The sequence below is a fragment of the Astyanax mexicanus genome, chromosome 15, assembly GCF_023375975.1.
Source record: "Astyanax mexicanus isolate ESR-SI-001 chromosome 15, AstMex3_surface, whole genome shotgun sequence".
Classification (NCBI taxonomy): Eukaryota; Metazoa; Chordata; class Actinopteri; order Characiformes; family Acestrorhamphidae; genus Astyanax; species Astyanax mexicanus.
The window spans coordinates 31,503,276-31,521,925 of NC_064422.1; the positions used below are offsets into that span (position 1 = coordinate 31,503,276).

Here is an 18,650-nt window from a genome sequence, read left to right on the forward strand (position 1 = left end):
CCGTGTTTTCTGTATGGTTTAATTTGGCCTCATAGGGCCACAAAACAGCGATGTCTTCAACAGTTGGGGTGAAAACTTGTAACCACCATTTTCTTAGCTAGTTAACGTAAGGAGATATAAATATGCCGCAGTTACTAAAACTAATTTATTTTTTATTCTTTTGTATTTTAAGAACATTGAAGTTTCACTGGATAGAAAACCGATTCATTAGTGAGTTGAACACAAAGTTTTGAATTAAACTTGTTCATTTTTAGTAGTTTTTTTAGTAGTTTTTTTTTTTTTAGTTTTTTTTATGTTTTAAGAGGATTATGGTAGCAGGTGGGCGGACACTCCGGTCGTTGCTCAGTAACTGTGGTTTCCACGACTACAGCACGCTCCCAGGTAGATTTTCCTGCCAGCCAGAGTCCCCATACACATCTCCCAGTGCAGCACTCCCCCTGCTGCACCACTGAGTAACTGTATTATATTAATACATGATAAAGACATTTTAAATAGTGATTTCTACAGGAGGGTAAATCATTTTCTAATTACAAAACTCAACCATAAGAAAAAAAAAACAATTTAAATCTTTTATACTAAAAATTCCAGCTACAGAGTAAATCTGTGTTGTCAGAATCAGACCATATGGAATTGCAAGAGTGATGAAATATAGTTTGTTTGTCTGACTAAGATAAATGTCTAGTCATAAGATACATTTGCCCAAAAACTTCCAGCTTGTTTAAAACGCCTTATAAATCATTATCAGTTGTCAATGTTAATAGTGACTGTTATTATTAGCATTTACAACCCCTGGCAAAAAGTATGGAATCACCAGTCTTGGATGAGCACTCCTTCAGACATTTCATTCTGTAAAACAAACTCTGATCAAAAACATGATACAATAATAAGGTCATTCCAAAGTGCAACTTGTTGGCTTTCAGGAACACTCAAAGAAATGAAGAAAAAACATTGTGGAAGTCAGTGAATGTTACTTTTATTGACCAACTTTGTATTTGGTCCATATCTTGGATACAGCTGACTGTGAACAGCCCACATCTTTAGCAACCATGCGTGAAGAGTTACCGGTACCTTCTTCAAGAAGTTTCACAATCCCCTCTTTTGTTTCAAGAGACATTTCTCTTGTTGGAGCCATGGTTCTTGCCACTCTAATTCGTCCAGCAGCCCTCCAAGGTGTCATGACTGCAGGTGTTTTTAACTGCAGACCAACCAGCAGATCTAATCTGAGGCAGGTGTCCATTTAGGGAAAGGAAATTGACTGGGTGTGTCCTTATTTTCTACCTTCAATTTGAGTGATTCCATATTTTTTTCCCTGTGGTTGGTCAATAAAAGTAACATTCACTGACTTCCACAATGTTTTTTCTTCATTTCTTTGAGTGTTCCTGAAAGCCAACAAGTTGCACTTTGGAATGACCTTATTATTGTATCATGTTTTTGATCAGAGTTTGTTTTACAGAATGAAATGTCTGAAGGAGTGCTCATCCAAGACTGGTGATTCCATACTTTTTGCCAGGGGTTGTAGTACTACAAGGCAAAATACACTATCCAAAGATATACTGCTTGAAAATTCATATCCAGACAGCAGAAATAAGTTGTTAACGTTGATCTATGACGACAAAATTATGTTTTGTGTGCATCAAACTTTACTTTTTGAATCATATTTGTATAGCTTGTGAAGTGTTCTTGTGATCTAACAAGGAACGTTTAAAATAATATCAATAATTATTGTTATTGGTGAAAGAACCTTTTGCTTGAAAGCATTGTGAGTGAAATAGACCCAACTATTCAAAGCCTTTTAGAATTTCAGCACTAAACAATGTCTATTGGGCAATGTTAAATAAAGGTTGTTTTTACATAATCAACATTAAAAGATACAACCAAAAATATATGAATTATGTATGGTTTATATCGCTTAAGTTTTGGAAACATCATTTAAACAGTAATGTTCAAGCCCATTTGATGACATACTTGCATCTGCAGCTTCTCAAGATGTCAGTCAGGCCTATTTGTATGCCCCATATGTAGCTGTTACCCAGAAACAGTGCTTTATTTAGAACTTTCTTTCATTCACAGAATAGGTCAATCAAGTTGTCACAGGGGACAGATGGCATGACTGGAGAGCACTATTCTCATCTGGCTGTAATTAGTGTAATGTATTATTAACCATCAACACTGACCAATTAAACGCTGTATAAAATCAACCAGACTCACTGCCTTCTGTTTTCATTCTGCAGCATGTAGCCCTGGAGACACAGTACATCTGCTGCAACCACTGCTTCATTCAGTCTACAGCACCACAGAGCTTATTTATTTATCAAGATCAGAAACCTGAAAAATATGAGCATGAATATGAGCATCAGCCATAATCTCTTCCACAACCCTCGTTTCTACCATACCTTTATTTTTAACTGCTCTCCACTAGGATTTTGAGAAAGATAACAAATAATGATAATAAACTCAGTCACTTTTTAATGGTTATGATTTCTTCTACTTTGAACTACACATTTTCCAATACAAAAGTATATGTGCAATACAAGCTCACAAATGAACCTTTGCCATTTTTAGCCATCTGAGCCTCATGGTCTAGATTTTATTCCATACAAAATACAAAAATGGTCACGCTGCTTTTTACATAACCATCACAAAACAGGAACACCACAACAGTAAAGTTGATATCCAGTGAGGCCTGCAGTGGTCAGTGCTGCTTTAACTGAAATACAGCACTATAATATATGCAGGCATAGGCACTGTTCAATTCTCTCACTGTGTTGGAGTACAAAAAGAGCTTTTATTCTTATACAACAGGTGGGCAAATAACCAGTGCAGCATAAATAAAATACTATGTTGAGTCCTCATTTGGTCTGTGGTCCAACTGGATCTTTGCTGGGTGGCTGGTTGGTGAAGGGATGCCACTGACCCTGGATGCTGGGATAGTTTGTGTGGAAGGGCTTTCGGATGCGGATGATATCCAGACCTGACTGGTTGGCCATCTTAGTAATCAGTTCTGCAATCTGCTGTGATGTTTGATTGGTGACAAGCTCTTCCTTCACATTACCATTGACTGTAGGGATAAAACACAGCAGAGTTTATTCCAACACAATATTTATATACATTTAAGTATTTTAATTAGAACAACATTAAAAGAAGGTGGGCCTAAGGTTCTAGGAGTTGAAACAAAATGGTTGATAAGTAATCATACTTACGATATTCAGCAACTACTTTTGGAATCCTGCAGGACTGGGGATCGACGTAGACCACAACTCCTGGGTTCTTCTTAGCAAAGTCAACTACACCATCTTCAATGAAATCCCTGTCAAAACAACGATGGACCAATTGTGGATAAGCTCAAAGAAGAACCTAGTTGGTTTATTTTAACAACAGAGCTCCACTTACAGAGTGAATATGAAGGATTTTCTGAAAGGTATACTTAAGCTACCCTTTACTAACATGCTGCTGACCCTATTGCTTGTTATGAGTGAATGGCATTAGCAGCTCACAAGCTGTGACCCCTGGTAAAGTCACAACTTGCCACATACAGTTGCGAAAAAGTAATGTGAATCATGCCTCGCACAAAAGAGCTCTCAGAAGACCTACGCTCAAGAATTATCGACTTGCATGGAGCTGGAAAGGGTTATTGAAAGGGTTGCAGAAAGCCTTGATGTTCACGTGTCCACGGTCTACAAATGGAGAAAGTTCAGCACTGTTGCTACTCTCCCTAGGCGTGGTCGTCCAGTGAAGTTGACTGAAAAAGCACAGCGCACAATGGTCAATGGCTGCTTTGCTGCCTCAGAGCCGGGACGGATTGCCTTCATCATTGAAAAAATAAATTCCCCAAGTTTATCAAGACATTTTGCAGGAAAACTTAAGACCAACTGTCCACCAACTGAAGCTCAACAGAGGATGGATGATGCAACAGGACAACGACCCAAAACATAGAAGTAAATCAACAACCGAATGGCTTCAACAGAAGAAAATGCACCTTTTGGAGAGTCCTGAGCTCAACCCAATTAAAATGATGTTGCATGACCTCAAGAGAGCGATTCACACCAGATATCCCAAGATTATTGCTGAACTAAAAAAGTTTTGTCAAGAGGAATGGTCCAAAATTCCTCCCGACTGTTGTGCAGGCCTGATCTGCAACTACAGGAAATGTTTGTTTGAGGTTATTGCTGCCAAAGAAGGGGTGCCAGGTGAGGGTCAACCAGTTAAATTAAATCCAAAGATTCACATACTTTTTCCAGCCTGCATTGTGAATGTTAAAATGTTAAATAAAAACATGCAAACATATATTTTTGTGTGTGGTATTAGTTTAAGCAGACTGGTTTTGTCTATTGCTATACTTTTTCTTGCAAGTGTAAAAGACTCACTGAAATTGTTCGGTAATATTCATTTTGGTTAACATTCATTATACAGGATCTTGGACTAAACAGACTTTTAAATGAAGTTTTGAATTGAAAAAAAAATACAGTACAGATGTTGTATCGTACAATATATCGTGACAGAAATATTATGATATATTCAAAATCCATATTGTGATAATAGGGATTTTCCATCTTGAAAGTAGTCCATTATTTACTGTGAAGTGTATTGTTTTGTATAAATATGTTTAATACAATAAATATAATATTCTGCAATATTTTTAGCTACATTACATTATTTTGTTACTTTTTTTTCTATGGTATGATTATAATGTTATACTATTATACTAGATTCTCAAAATCAATACATATTTTTTTGTTTTCTTATATCGGCAAGTATATTGTTATCGCAAAAACCCACCCCTAATAGCTTCTTAATAGGCCAGGATTTTAGTCAATTTTCTGCCTGACTTTACAACCCTAATTCTTGAGGATTTCTATTTAAGCATTACAAAAATCATAACTGTAATTGTAATAGAAAGTATAGAAAAATAGTCAAGAAAATCTTCAACTATTTGTCAAGTTTTTACGTCTACTTTCAAAAATGCAGAACTGATTCCTGTTACTGGTCTGGAATTAGGTGGAGCAGAGAGAAAAGGGGCAGCTTCTCTACGTGTCCTGTAGGAGACTTTAAATCTCACATTTTCAGAATGTAAATAACTTATTTTACTGCAGAGAATAAGGGTTTTGTATCACCTACACCTGCTGACCGTATACGGGTCAAGGCATGTAGGTTAATGTATGAAGGCCAGATCAAAACCTACTGTAATTTGCTGTATAAGAATGTGTGGCACATGTGCTGCTGTGAAATTAATTGGATGGGTATTTACTGAAGGTTTTAGTTTGATCACGGATGGTAAATTGGATAAAATGTTTAGTAAATCACCAGTTTAGAATGTGGGGGACCTACCTGACCCCTAAAGAGCTCTGTGCGTTCTTGGAGAAGATCAGAGAGACGCGCTTCAGCTGGCAGACATACCGACCCACTCCGTTATGAAGCACACTCTGTAAAAAGCGACTCGGAGTACCTCGAGCTGTCATGTCCACCTTCAGGAGGCTCCTGTCCTGATTACAGAGTAAATACACAACTCAGAACCCCTCCACCGGACTGCAGGAGTGTAATCTCAGCACAGCGGGAATAAGCGCCCTGTGAGCAGCAGCAGCGGCTAAAGGACAAACAGCAGACCATCAGCACATGCGCACAGGAGCCTCCTACAGGTCCGAGTGTAATTATCATCCGGGTACGAAGTAAAACTGCTACATTATACCATATTATATCGTATAAAATATAATAAATACAAAGTTGAGGTATTTAAAGAGTGAAATAATAAAATTAGTGTTAAAATGTTCCTCTATTTGTTTTAGTATTTCATCGTTAAACACTCTTAACAGGGTCAGTGTAACGTTTATTCATTTATTTTTCTGACTGTTTAAGGAAAAATAGAAATGGAATGATTGGTTTATACATTATTTGTTTTCTTAAAGTAGTGTATTGTACATGAAATAAGTTTTTATCCATTTTTACAATTTTATGTTTTTTCTTTGTGAGGACCTCTGCTCCTCACAAAGGACATTTTTATTAAAAAATGAATATTTTCTTTATTTTAGGATTTTTCTATTTTTGCATTTTGCAAGGATTACACCATCAGATTTGTGTTACAAGATACAAAAATTAACCAATCTGAAAGTCGAAAGAAGATTAACTTTTTAATTTTGAAATCTTGAAATTCTGTTTGCGAAAGGCTAAAATAAAAAATATATATAACTGAAAAATTGGATGAAACCCCATTTCTTCTTGCTTCACTGAATGGAAAAATACCCAAACTTCTATTTTCGAATTTAGCTTGATACAAGCAGAAATTAAACGTTACACTGACCAAATAGGTTTTGCACGGACTTGTTTTAAGTGAACGCGACTGAAAAGGTTTCTGGGAGTTGTAGTTAGTAGTATTCTATGGCGGGAGACGGAGGGTCACCGTGCTGTTTGGAGGTTTCCTGCAGTTTTCAGGCGATGTGACTCCAGTTTTGGTAACTATGTTTGTATTGTTGCTTTATTTATTGAATACTGTGCGTGATTCCCGGTGCTTTAAGGGCTAGCGTTACTCTGTCTGACCTACACGTGTGTGTTTATGCCTGGGCTGGCGGGATAGTTAGATCAATAGCGCAGGTTAGTGTGCATGTAAGCTGCACACGTGCTCTTAGCAATCTGTGTGTAAACTAGCGGTCATTGACAGTCACGTGGTTTTATTATGCTTGGTTTTAACAAAGTGCCATATTTAAGGTATAGTAACTGTGGGCCATTCAGTAGAAGTACTAGGAACTAACTTACTTTTATAATTTGTGGAGAATTTAAAGCAGTAAAACTGAATGAAAAGATGTAAAGTGAGGAAAGGATGACAGTAACAGTATTGACAAATACGACCTGATTACAACTAGCTTAAATGCTATTTCTGCTGGATCCAGCTTTACATCGTTACTTGTCTATTAAAGATATCTTATTTACAGCACAAGGGTTTATAGCTGTGTCCACTTCTAAAACTCACATTTACAACCCACATAATTTCAGCTAAAGCACCAAAACATAGTCCAACGATCCTAACATAGGAATGGAAGGTTTATCAAATTAATTTAATTCATCTAATTGCTGTTTTAATGCGATGTGAGTGTACATCTTTACATACAGAAGTTTGCAGACTGAATCTCAGTAGATATGCATATACCTCTGTCAGACACCTGAAAAGAACTCTTATATGTTGCAGTGATTTTCATAAATGGAGCTGTCTGTTATGTAAGAACTAAATGTCTAGATTGTAATTGAGAATCAGTCATATCGCCAAGCCCTACCCAACAGTAAAGGTAAACTGCTGTAATCAAGGAAACTTATGCTTATCAATGCAGATTTTGCTGTTTGTAAAAATATCTGGATATGTTATCTTATTGTGCATCAGGCAGTGTATTCATAAGAGGTTCTAGAAACATTTATAATACATTTCATTTCACTTCATACATTTAGTCTGTAAAAACACTGACTATAGTATAAAGTTCTAAAGTGTAGTCCTAAAACAAAACAGAAATGAATGAATAATCTGCGTTTGTTACCATATATTCATGGTAATAAAACGTCTTATACAGTCCTGAAGAACAGCAGAAAGTGGATGCAGGACTACAGCATTCTGCTGTTTTTAAGAGAGCAGATTAACCCTCTGTGTGTCTGTGTACTACTAGCCTCATTAAACTAAAACAGCATGTGGATATGATGCTAGCATTCACATTAGCTACGATAGATGATGGGAAATCAGCCAAACCGTTATATAGTCTTTTATGAGCCAAACGCACAACATTTAACGTACAATTATAAAGGAAAGTGAACAAATCTATAAGGCTGACCGCAGAACAGCCTTTGTCCACAGAATACCTTCAGTGTGGTGCTTATCACTGCATCATCTGTCAGTGACCAATAGCTAGCTAAGTCATATTTATGCAGTTCATCCTTCCGCTATGTTCATCAGTGTTATTTATGTTACAGGTTTGTTTTTGTGAATGAGGAGCACATGTGGTCCGGACGCTTCCTGAGGGTAGCAGCAAGTCTCCTACAGGGGACAAGATGTGCCCCCAGACAATGGCAGCTTCACACCAACAGAACTATATCCTGCCTCCAGGTGCCACACCGTTCAGTGCTGCAGAATCCAGCAAAAATACCTTCTTGGCATAATCTGTACGATGGATCAAAGCACTCACCCTTGGTTGTTTTGTGCAGGACATTGAAAAAAGACACAAAGTCCACAATAGACATCTTTTCCACTCCTGTCACAGTGACTGACATCAAGCAGTACCTAAAGTCTAAGGGTGTCCCCTTCTATGATGGCTATAGCTGCTTACACGCACCCAGCATTTTTTTGGAGAAAAAATCCGATGTCCTTGAAGGTGGTGGGAAAGAGAGCTACAATATGTTCATTGACAAAACCACTGGCCAGTTTCTCTGTAAAGAGACCCTGGTGGAAGGCAGCTGGGAGGACCTGCAGGACTGTCTGGAAGTATTGCAGAAAGATGAGCAGACGCACATCAGCCCTGATGTGCTGCTGAGCTACTCTGAATCTGTAGAGGAACAGGAGGAGAGGCAGATGGAGCTGAAGGAGGTGCAGAGGATATGGAGCAGCTCTGTGACTTTATCGGATCTTCTCGAGGAGGAGACACAGCTTATCAAAACCATGTTTCAGTTGAATAAGCTCACCAACGCCACCCTGAAGAAGTTTGGGGTGAGGTTCTTCAAGCCAACCAAAAGCCTGGTGTTTCCCTGGTTTAGTGGGCGGGACTCAAGTCTCCGTGGCGTAAAGCTATTGTCTGCTTCCACTAATGAAGATGGGCAGGTTGTTTATACAGAAGCTACAGTTCCTAAGTCATCCAACTACCACAACCTCTTTGGGCTCCCTTTAGTGGGATGGAAGGATACAGAAGTTGTGCTTACCGGAAGTGAAATTGACAGCATGGCAGTAAGTCAAGCCACTGGTCTGCCTACTTTAGCCTTACCTCGTGGAGTCAGCTGCCTGCCTCCGGTCCTCCTTCCATACCTGGAGCAGTTCAAGAAGGTCACACTGTGGCTAGGAGGAGATATGCGCTCCTGGGAGGCTTCAAAAATATTTTCACGGAAGCTCGGACTGAAGCGTTGCGCTCTTGTGCGCCCAGGGGAATTTCAGCCATGTCCTAAGGAGGCACTGGTCCATGGTAGGAACCTTTTACGAATTGTAAAGGCCTCCATCCCTGCTGCCCACAAGTCCATAGTGTCTTTTAAACAGCTTAGGGAGGATGTGTATGGAGAGCTGGCTAATATGGAGCAAGTAGCTGGAATGAAGTGGACTCGATTTCCTGAACTTACTCGAATTTTGAAGGGCCATCGTAATGGGGAACTAACGGTTTTCACAGGTATAAACAAAACCAGTGCAAACAAACGATTCTTAATTTTATTCTAGTTATATTCAGTGCTTTCTGAACATAACTGACACACTGTCTTATATTTGCAGGTCCCACTGGCAGTGGGAAAACTACTTTCATCAGCGAGTACGCTCTTGATCTGTGCATGCAGGGGGTAAACACGCTATGGGGCAGCTTTGAGATTAAGAACGTGCGCTTGGCCAGAATCATGCTGACCCAATTTGCTATGCAAAGGCTGGAGGAGAACCTGGACCAGTATGACTCCTGGGCTGACAAATTTGAGGAGCTTCCACTTTACTTCATGACCTTCCATGGTCAACAGAACATTAAGTAAGTCATAATTTTATTGGTGCTATTTCTTTAATCAATATCAAGTCTCGGTCACGTTTATAGAGCTTCAAAGGACTTGTCAGTTTGCTCTTTCCGAGTCACTGGAGCATTGCAGGGAAATCTGTTCTCTTTATTAATGTCAAAAATAAATCTGTACTAGTTAACACATGTGACATGACTTTGGCCTCAATTTTAACACACTCTTTTCTTTCTGTAGGACAGTGTTGGACACCATGCAGCATGCTGTCTACCTCTATGACATCAGCCATGTGGTCATTGACAACCTGCAGTTCATGATGGGTCAAGAGAATCTGTCTGTTGACAAGTGAGACAAATATTCCAAATATATTAGCATTATTATAAAATGTAAATTATTGTAATGTAATGAGAAAATGCATCACGGTTGGTAAAATGTATCATGCAGCATGCATTATGATGCTCACAATAGAACAGTAAATTGTCCCATAAATAATTGCAATTAACAATTTTATTGTAATTTTAGGACCATTCTAAGCCATGTATATATTGATATTCCTGTAGCATAATGATGCACATGTTACTTTAAAAGAACAGCAACCTTTTTTTTTTATTTTTTTTTTTATATAATTTTCTTTCTAATTTTTCCCAATTTACACGGCCAATTACCCAACCCACTCATTAGGACTCCCCCTATCACTAGAAATGCCCCAACACACCAGGAGGGCGAAGACTAACACATGCTTCTTCCGATACATGTGAAGTCAGCCACCGCTTCTTTTTCACCGCTTTCAATTTTGCTCCCTCTAATGCCGGCAGCTTGATGGCAAAGCTGCATGAGCTGGGGTTCGAACCTGCGACCTCCTGCTCATAGTGGCAGCGCTTTAGACCGCTGGACCACTCGGTGCCAGAACAGCGAACTTTTAAGTATTAAGTATATTTAATTATTAAGTATAAGTACTAAGTATAGTTATTAATAAGTACATTAGGTTAGGAAGAATTATTAAGGTTATGTCCAAATATTGTACTGTAAGTATGCATTAATTAAAATGAACACAAGTAAGTTAATTCATATTCTGTGTATTATGTATTCCAGGTTTGCTGTACAAGACCACATTATTGGAGCTTTCAGAAAGTTTGCAACAAACAGTAGCTGCCATGTAACCCTGATCATCCACCCTAGGAAAGAGGAGGATGACAAGGAACTACAGACAGCATCTATCTTTGGTTCGGCTAAGGTTTGTATGTTCGCTGAAATATTTTGGAGTACAATTTTTTATTTATTTTTTTATTTTTTTTATGAGTATTACATTACATGAAGATTATTTGCAGGCTACATATATAATGTAATGTCATGTACTCTAATGTGAATGTGAAAAATAGGGTACTTTAATAACAGCTATGCCACTCTTTCTGTACCCACACCAGGCAAGTCAGGAGGCCGACAACGTGCTCATTCTTCAGGAAAAGAAACTGGTGACATGTCCAGGCCGCAGATCCATGCAGGTGGCCAAGAACCGGTTTGATGGTGATGTTGGTGTGTTTGCACTGGAGTTCAACAAGACCACACTTACTTTCTCGTCCCCAGTCAAAGGTAAGCAGAAATTGCGCAAGGTCAAAGTGGACAAGACGGAGGACCCGGAGCAAACAGTTGAGACGGAAGCCAAAGAGAAAGTCCTGAAGCCTGCCAAAGCTCCTAAAGCCTCAAAGAGTGTGAAGGGACCATCAGCTGGCAAGAGTAAAGAGGATGAAGAGGGGAAGAAACTGTAGACAAGATAAAAAGGATGTTTGTATAGTCAATAATACACTGTGAATGCAAGTGTTACATTTGGGTCTCGATCTAAATGCTTTATCTGCTAATAGCGGGTATACTGCTACTGAATCTGTAAAACCTTAATGAGTAGGTTTCATTGTGAATAATGAAATGAATGAAGAAGTTGTGTGATGGTAACTGAACTGTAGATAGTGTTGAAAAAGACTGCTGCTTGTGTTGAGATATTCACACACACATTTGCTTGTCACACAGTATCCTGAACGGTATTGGCATTGGTAATGGCAGTGTATGCACTTAAGGACTCAAGCCAGATCTCTTTTGCAGAGACCTAGCATGGATTATTATCCACTACTGTGGACACATATTTAGAAGTGTCTAAAACCCATTTCTTATTATTGTTAAATACATTTAACAGTATGTACTTATAGGCACAATATTTTGAACTTATGTCTTTATGTAAAAAATCATATATTAATATGTATTTGTACTGTTAATAAAAACCTTATTATAAAACTTTTTTAAACAGTGTTTATTGAAAATAATGAAAAATTGCAACATCTTAGTAGTTTTATTTGAACTTTTTCTATTGCAGACCTAGGCTAACCTGGTTCAGTCAGTTGAACTGTTGGCTTGGTGACTTAGTTTGTGCAGCATGTGATATGTGTTATGTCAGACCTTTTCTAGAATAATGCAGTGCTGAGTTTCCTTACTTTGCTGATTCTCTCACCTGATTCAGCTCGCAAAGTGCTTAAAAGGAGCTGAGCTTCCCAACTTCAGTCCTGCACTGTACAGTTTTGTTCTTTCTCAGAACATCCATTGATCATAACATTTGTTGTCTGCACATTCCAGAGTTAATGTTTAATTAATAATACTTAATTCAATTATTAATAAAAATGAATAACATTCAACAACTAAAACAAAATGTGTGAAAACGCTCTCTATTTACAGAAATACAGTGCACTACATGGTTTGTAGTAAAATCTTAATTGGTACATATTATACCCTATATATTATCCACTCATAATACATTGCAAAATGTAGTGTATAGATTATGTACGCTGAAGTTTTCAATGTATACCCTAATGTAATGAGGTGGTGTTTGCTACAACGCTCTCAGCACGGCACAAACAAAGATTGTAGTTTAGCCGTTGCCGTATAATAAATGCTGTATAGTGCATAGTCCTAATATAGCTCTAGAATTTCTAATATATACCATAATATGATAGTCTCAATCTACAATGTACTAAATAACACAAATAAAGAAGAAATATAAATGATAATGTGTCCAAACTATAACTGCTACTGTGTATGTTAAAACAATAAATAAGGTAATTAAACTGAAGTTTTGGGAACACGGCTTGATTGAGCCATTAAGTGCGCTCAGTTTATTTGTGCTTAGAATCACTTATAGGGACACAAGCAACAAAAGAAACCCACAAATTTAAGTACACTGCCTGGTCAAAATTCGCCACCTGGATTTAACTAAGCAAATGATCTGGGGTTGCTGCAGTTGGTCAGGTCCACTGACTACCTGAATATCCTGAATAAAGACCAGGTTATTCCATCAATGGATTTTTTTCTTCCCTGATGACATGGGTATATTCCAAGATGATAATGCCAGGATTCATGGGGCTGGAATTGTGAAAGAGTGATTCAAGGAGCATGAGATCATCATTCTCACACATGGATTGTTCACCACAGAGTCCAGACCTTAACCCCAATGAGAAACTTTGTGATGTGGTGGAGCAGACTTTGTGCAGCGGGTTAGAGTCGGACTCTACCATCATCAACGCAAGATCTTGGTGAAAAATTAATGCAACACTGGATTTAAATAAATCTTGTGATATTGAAGCTTATCGAAACAATGTCACTGTGAATGCGTGCCACAATCAAAGTGTTCCAACAAAATATTAAGAGTGTGATCTTTTTTGTGGGCCAGGCAGTGTATTTTGCTTGTTTAAAAAATATGAAAAACTTTATATAATCATAGTTTAATGTGTGCTTTCAATGTTTTATGGACATTTTCTTTATATAAAGCATAAAGCAAAAAATGCTTGGCTTGTAGTTTGTCTCGGTGACTAGCTAGCTAGCTTTCCCGTTCCACATTAAATAGTGCAACAGCTGGCAGAGGTAGAGGCGCTTAAGGTGGAACTAATAAAAAATAAATAATATAAAAGCTCATTTCGGCTCCCAATTACAGAGGTGTTTAGGAATGGACAATAATAATCAATTGCTGCACTTACTGCCCTCTTACTTAAGACTTGCAATGCTCTAAAGTTAATTAGGTAGGTAGCTAGGTAGTCAACCTTTAGTGCGCTATGTGGAGGATTTTACTCCAAAACAAGGGGTTGGGGTATAAAAGAAAAAATGGGATTGGGCCAAACTTTACAACAGCTAGTATTAAAAAAGGTAGTGTGCTCTATGTAGTTCACAGCTGCTCACTGAAACAGGATCTGACCGCAGTCACGCTGTACTGCATCATATGACCATTTTAAACCAATCAGAGTCACTGAGATACAGGAAGTTTTCTCTTTCACTGATCAGCTCGTGTGCGTATAGTAGTGATCAGTGTTAATATCGCTGTGTGCGGATGGATGGAGAGGGGTCTGCGGCTGGTGTGGGGGCTCTGCTCGCCGCTGCTCTCCGTGTTTATGAGCGGAGTTATGGGGGAGAAGCGCAGGTGGCTGTGTGTGCTCCAGGGCGGGTGAACCTGATAGGAGAGCACACTGACTACAACCAGGGACTGGTTCTGCCAATGGTAAAGCAGAAGAGCATTCACTATTAAATAGTTCAGGATTTAATGCACATTTAGTTCTAAACAGAAATTCATTAGATGATATTTGGTAATATTTTGCACTCTAGAGTTTAGACTGTAGACCAACCAGCCAGCACACATAGTCACAACTTTCTGACAACGTTGCTACAATGTTTTCCAAAGGTTGTACTGTTTATATATGAAAAACAGCATGTTCACTACCATGTCATTAGGTCATACCATAGCATACCCTTTTATTTATGAGATTGATTAACTTTTGTCAACTTTCTAAAATTCTAGTCATGTTTATTTATCCATTATCTGACAATACAACACTTCATACAGTCATGGACAAAAGTGTTGGCAACCCTGAAATTGTTCCAGAAAATGTATTTCTCCCAAAAAATGATTTCAATTACATGTTTCGTTATACACAGGTTTATTTTATTTATTTTGTGTATTGGAACATCACAAAAAAAACAGAAATAAAAAGGCAAATTTGACAACATTTAACACAAAACTCAAAAATTAATTAATTAGTTAAGTTACATGCTGTGGGTTTTAACTGTTTGTTTATACAATTGATCTTTTTTGTACTTTTTTGTGATATTTTATAATATTTGCATTACAGTTATTTTGCTGTGTTTCTGATTGATCACAGGCTTTGCCATTGGTTACAGTTATAGTGGGCAGCAGCACCTCTGGCCAAAGCTGCTCAGTTGAAACCATTACTGACTCCGCAGATGAGCCGAGGAGAGTGGACTTCGATCTGCCGACCGAGAGTTCACCCCTGACCAGAGGGAGGCCAGCCTGGGCCAACTATGTTAAAGGGGTGGTACAACACTATAGAGGTACCCTGAGGAGTTTTACAGATTGCCTTTATTCATGAGCATGCACAGCATGGCACATTTACAGGACATTTACTCTGTCTTTGACAACTTGTAGATGTTATGTAAGATTGAAAATATAATAAGAAAGTGTATATAAAATTGTTTTCATGATGACGTTTGAAAAGTGGAGCTGAAATATCTCCTACCCCTTCTGATGGACCTTTAGCCCCACAGGCTAAAACATTTTATGAAAAACTATGACCACAATAGATGAATCTCCAAGCCTAGGCTGCTGTCAAAAAAGAACGGGTTCTCAGTAGGCTTCTTCTATGACGGCTCAATATCAGTAGTCTATTAGTTAGACCTATGAAACATTGTGGTGCAGATATTCATGTGATTTTCATATCTTCACAGAACTAAATTCTCCTCCAGAGGCATTGTTTTCTGCAGTTTTCATCTAATTGAGTGCCATAAAGGATACATCAGTTGTGTATTCTAAATTACTCCAAATTTTGGCTCAACATGATATGGCTTTCTCTTTAGAACACTCTTTCTTTGACTTAGCAACTGAGAACTGCAGCCCACCTACAACAGCTCAGGCTTTGGGACACTGTTAATGGTTCATTTTTAGACAATGAGCCACAAGGTTTAGATTTATCTTAACAGGGAATGAGAAGAGGCTGTGTTTAAGCTGCTTTGAAATAAAGACCATATATCAGCTTACATATTGAATGTATGACTTGGTTTGTACACAGCACAACCCTTGCCTGCATTTAAAGCTGTGATCGCCAGCAGTGTTCCACTAGGGGGTGGATTGTCCAGCTCAGCGTCATTAGAAGTGGCAGTGTACACTTTCCTTCAGCAACTGTGTCCAGGTAGGAACACATGTGTCATACGTTAGTGATGTTCTGAGCTTGTTTGACATCATGCATGCATACATTATCTTTAAAAAGATTAATATTAATTTTGGTCATCGGCTACAGACTTTAATTTAGCTGACATAAGTGTTTGTCAACCTGCTAATGCAACAGTCTCTACATTCTCTGAACAGATGATGGGGATAAAGTGGCAAAGGCAGTAGCTTGTCAGCAGGCAGAGCACACCCATGCTGGAGTACCCTGTGGTATTATGGACCAGTTTGTCTCTGTGCTGGGAAAGGAGGGTCATGCATTGCTTATTGACTGCAGGTACAGTTCTTTCAAATACTGTTCTGTCTACCAGTTGATGGAACACCACTGGGACAATAACTAATGGACTGTATTGGATATATGTAGTAGGCTTAAAAGTTGCCAGTGGTTTGTTAAGTAATGTCACTGTTTGTCTGTTTAAGGTCTCTGGAGGCCACTCCTGTTCCTCTGGCTGATCCAGCTTTGGTCATCCTCATCACCAATTCCAACGTGAGGCACTCACTAACAGGAAGTGAGTATCCCAGCAGACGAAAACAGTGTGAGAATGCAGCAGCCATTTTGGGCAAGAGCAGTCTACGAGATGCAACAATGCAAAATCTGGAGGGTAAGAATTGTAGAAGCTGTAAGAAATGTTTTTTTCTATTATTTGTGGGACTGTGAGTATGCATTAAAATAATCCAACTATTTGTAGATGCCAAAGACCGAATGGACAGTGTGACATACCAGCGAGCACATCATGTGATTGAAGAGATTGCACGCACGGCACAGGCAGCTGATGCACTCAAACGGGGGGCTTATGCAGAGTTTGGAAGACTAATGGTGGAAAGTCACAATTCTCTCAGGTACACAGTACTTTCTATTAGGATCATCATATGCAGGAAGATTCAAACTGGTAAACAATTGGAACAATTTATGGCAACTCCAAACAAAAATTAGATTGTTTAATTGGTTTATTCATTTGATGAATAGCCTGAAAAAAATCAAGTTTAAGTACTATGTAGCATACTTTCCAAAGAATGTATCTTACAGAAACTATGCTCATTAATCCCATCTAAATGTTTACATTTCTGGCCTCATTATGACTCTGTTTAGTTAGGAAGAAAACTGAAAAATATTCAGTTAGACTAAATTTGGATGTAAAGGTTTGGTGATTTTTTTTGTAAAACAGATGATACATTCTGCACACATTTGAATACACAATTACTGTATTTGTTTAATTTAAGGGGCATGTACAAAAGTTATGGTACATTTTATATAGTATGCGTTATTTTGTTTCCAACATTCTCAGTTATTCAGCAAAAAAAAAAAAAAAATTGCAACAGAAAATGAGTGGCCTGTATTTTAGTTTACAATTCAAACCATCTAATTTTAACAGTGTGTTTATATTTTTTTCCCCTTAAATTTTTAATACACTTGAATAGTTCGATTATTGTCTACTTTCAGAGATCTTTATGAGGTCAGTTGTCCAGAGCTGGATGTACTGGTAGCTGCAGCAATGGAGGTTGATGGAGTCTTTGGAAGTCGGATGACAGGTGGAGGGTTTGGTGGATGTACTGTAACGCTGCTTCAGGCTGATGCCACTGAGAGGACCATAAAACATATACAGGTTCGTGGCAGTTTGCTTTTTATATCTTTTTTTTATTCTACCCTTTGTTTCTAACTTACTTTTTTTTTTTTTACACACAGGAGAAATACAGCGGACGTCCCACCTTTTACATTACTACGCCATCAGAAGGAGCTCGGGTCCTCAGTGGGATGAAGAGTTAACACTTAAGTTAAAACTGTTCCTGCAGTGTGGTTTAGAACAGTGGATCTGATTTCTGCTGCATCTCTTTTTTCTACTTATGCACATAATCAGTGCCAAACTGATAAAAATAGCTTTTCTCATCTTTTCTGATTTTCTGTCAGAATGATGAAGGAAAAAAATGTAAAGATATTTTTCAGAATATAATGCAGATGTTCTAATATGAGTACAAAATGATTATCTGTTATAATCATTTACTAAGAGTCTTCTTACCACCCATGAGGTCATGTGCTTGATATTAAAAATGAATGAGCCTAGAATTACAATTGTTATTCCTGTTAAATTAATTTGAAACTAGAGAGGCATAGCAAATTATTTACATTTTTTTCATCTACAATTTTTGTCAGTAGTGAAATTTAAATATGAAAAAGCTTAACACTAATACAATTTTTATGATTCATAGCACTTTAGAATTCTTATATTTAGCATGTTGTTTATAATTTCTGACTAATATGCATGTTTTGCCCTTTTGCAGATAATTTTAACAGGATTGAGAATTGTACTATGATTGTGATTAAAATATTTTTATGTAATAAATTTTAATTAAAATTTTAAATAAATCTTAAATAAAATGAAAAACAAAAACCAATTGAAAGAGGCTGTTAAGGTATTAAATGATTGATGAATAAAACAAAACACTGTAAATAAGTAATCATAATAGTGTTTTTTATTATTATTTGTGTGGTTCCACATGCTGAAATTAATTTAATTGCTGTAAACGCCTTCATGTGGAGCCCTTAAAGTACAAAGGTAGAAAAATAATATTTTGAGACTTTACATTCACCCTTAATTTAAGAGTTGATTCTGTTTTAATATTTTTTTCATTCAATTTAATAAATCAGTATGTCTCTAAATATTTTTTTATCTTGATACTGTGAAGTTGATCTTAAAATAATAAATATTATAATAAATATTATAATAAATATTTT

At 37.6% G+C, this 18,650-nt stretch overlaps 3 protein-coding genes across 3 annotated transcripts; 2 read left to right on the forward strand and 1 right to left on the reverse strand.

Moving 5' to 3' along the window:
* Nucleotides 1–2,443: 2,443 nt before the first annotated feature.
* mrpl43 (mitochondrial ribosomal protein L43) lies at nucleotides 2,444–5,613 on the reverse strand. The gene is made up of 3 exons (XM_007259194.4): nucleotides 5,326–5,613; nucleotides 3,201–3,307; nucleotides 2,444–3,058 (listed from the first exon to the last, which is right to left on the reverse strand). Exons 1-3 carry the CDS (start codon nucleotides 5,454–5,456, stop codon nucleotides 2,850–2,852), a joined length of 447 nt encoding a protein of 148 aa, XP_007259256.2. The 5' UTR covers nucleotides 5,457–5,613; the 3' UTR covers nucleotides 2,444–2,849.
* Nucleotides 5,614–6,349: 736 nt separating this feature from the next.
* On the forward strand, nucleotides 6,350–11,941 carry twnk (twinkle mtDNA helicase). Its single transcript, XM_007259195.4, has 6 exons — nucleotides 6,350–6,443; nucleotides 7,942–9,335; nucleotides 9,434–9,674; nucleotides 9,892–9,999; nucleotides 10,747–10,888; nucleotides 11,079–11,941. Exons 2-6 carry the CDS (start codon nucleotides 7,967–7,969, stop codon nucleotides 11,418–11,420), a joined length of 2,202 nt encoding a protein of 733 aa, XP_007259257.3. The 5' UTR covers nucleotides 6,350–6,443; nucleotides 7,942–7,966; the 3' UTR covers nucleotides 11,421–11,941.
* Nucleotides 11,942–13,911: 1,970 nt separating this feature from the next.
* On the forward strand, nucleotides 13,912–18,611 carry galk1 (galactokinase 1). Its single transcript, XM_007259196.4, has 8 exons — nucleotides 13,912–14,182; nucleotides 14,841–15,030; nucleotides 15,765–15,884; nucleotides 16,061–16,196; nucleotides 16,340–16,521; nucleotides 16,609–16,759; nucleotides 17,361–17,523; nucleotides 17,604–18,611. The coding sequence occupies exons 1-8, from the start codon at nucleotides 14,015–14,017 to the stop codon at nucleotides 17,682–17,684; spliced, it is 1,191 nt and encodes a 396-aa protein (XP_007259258.2). The 5' UTR covers nucleotides 13,912–14,014; the 3' UTR covers nucleotides 17,685–18,611.
* Nucleotides 18,612–18,650: the final 39 nt, after the last annotated feature.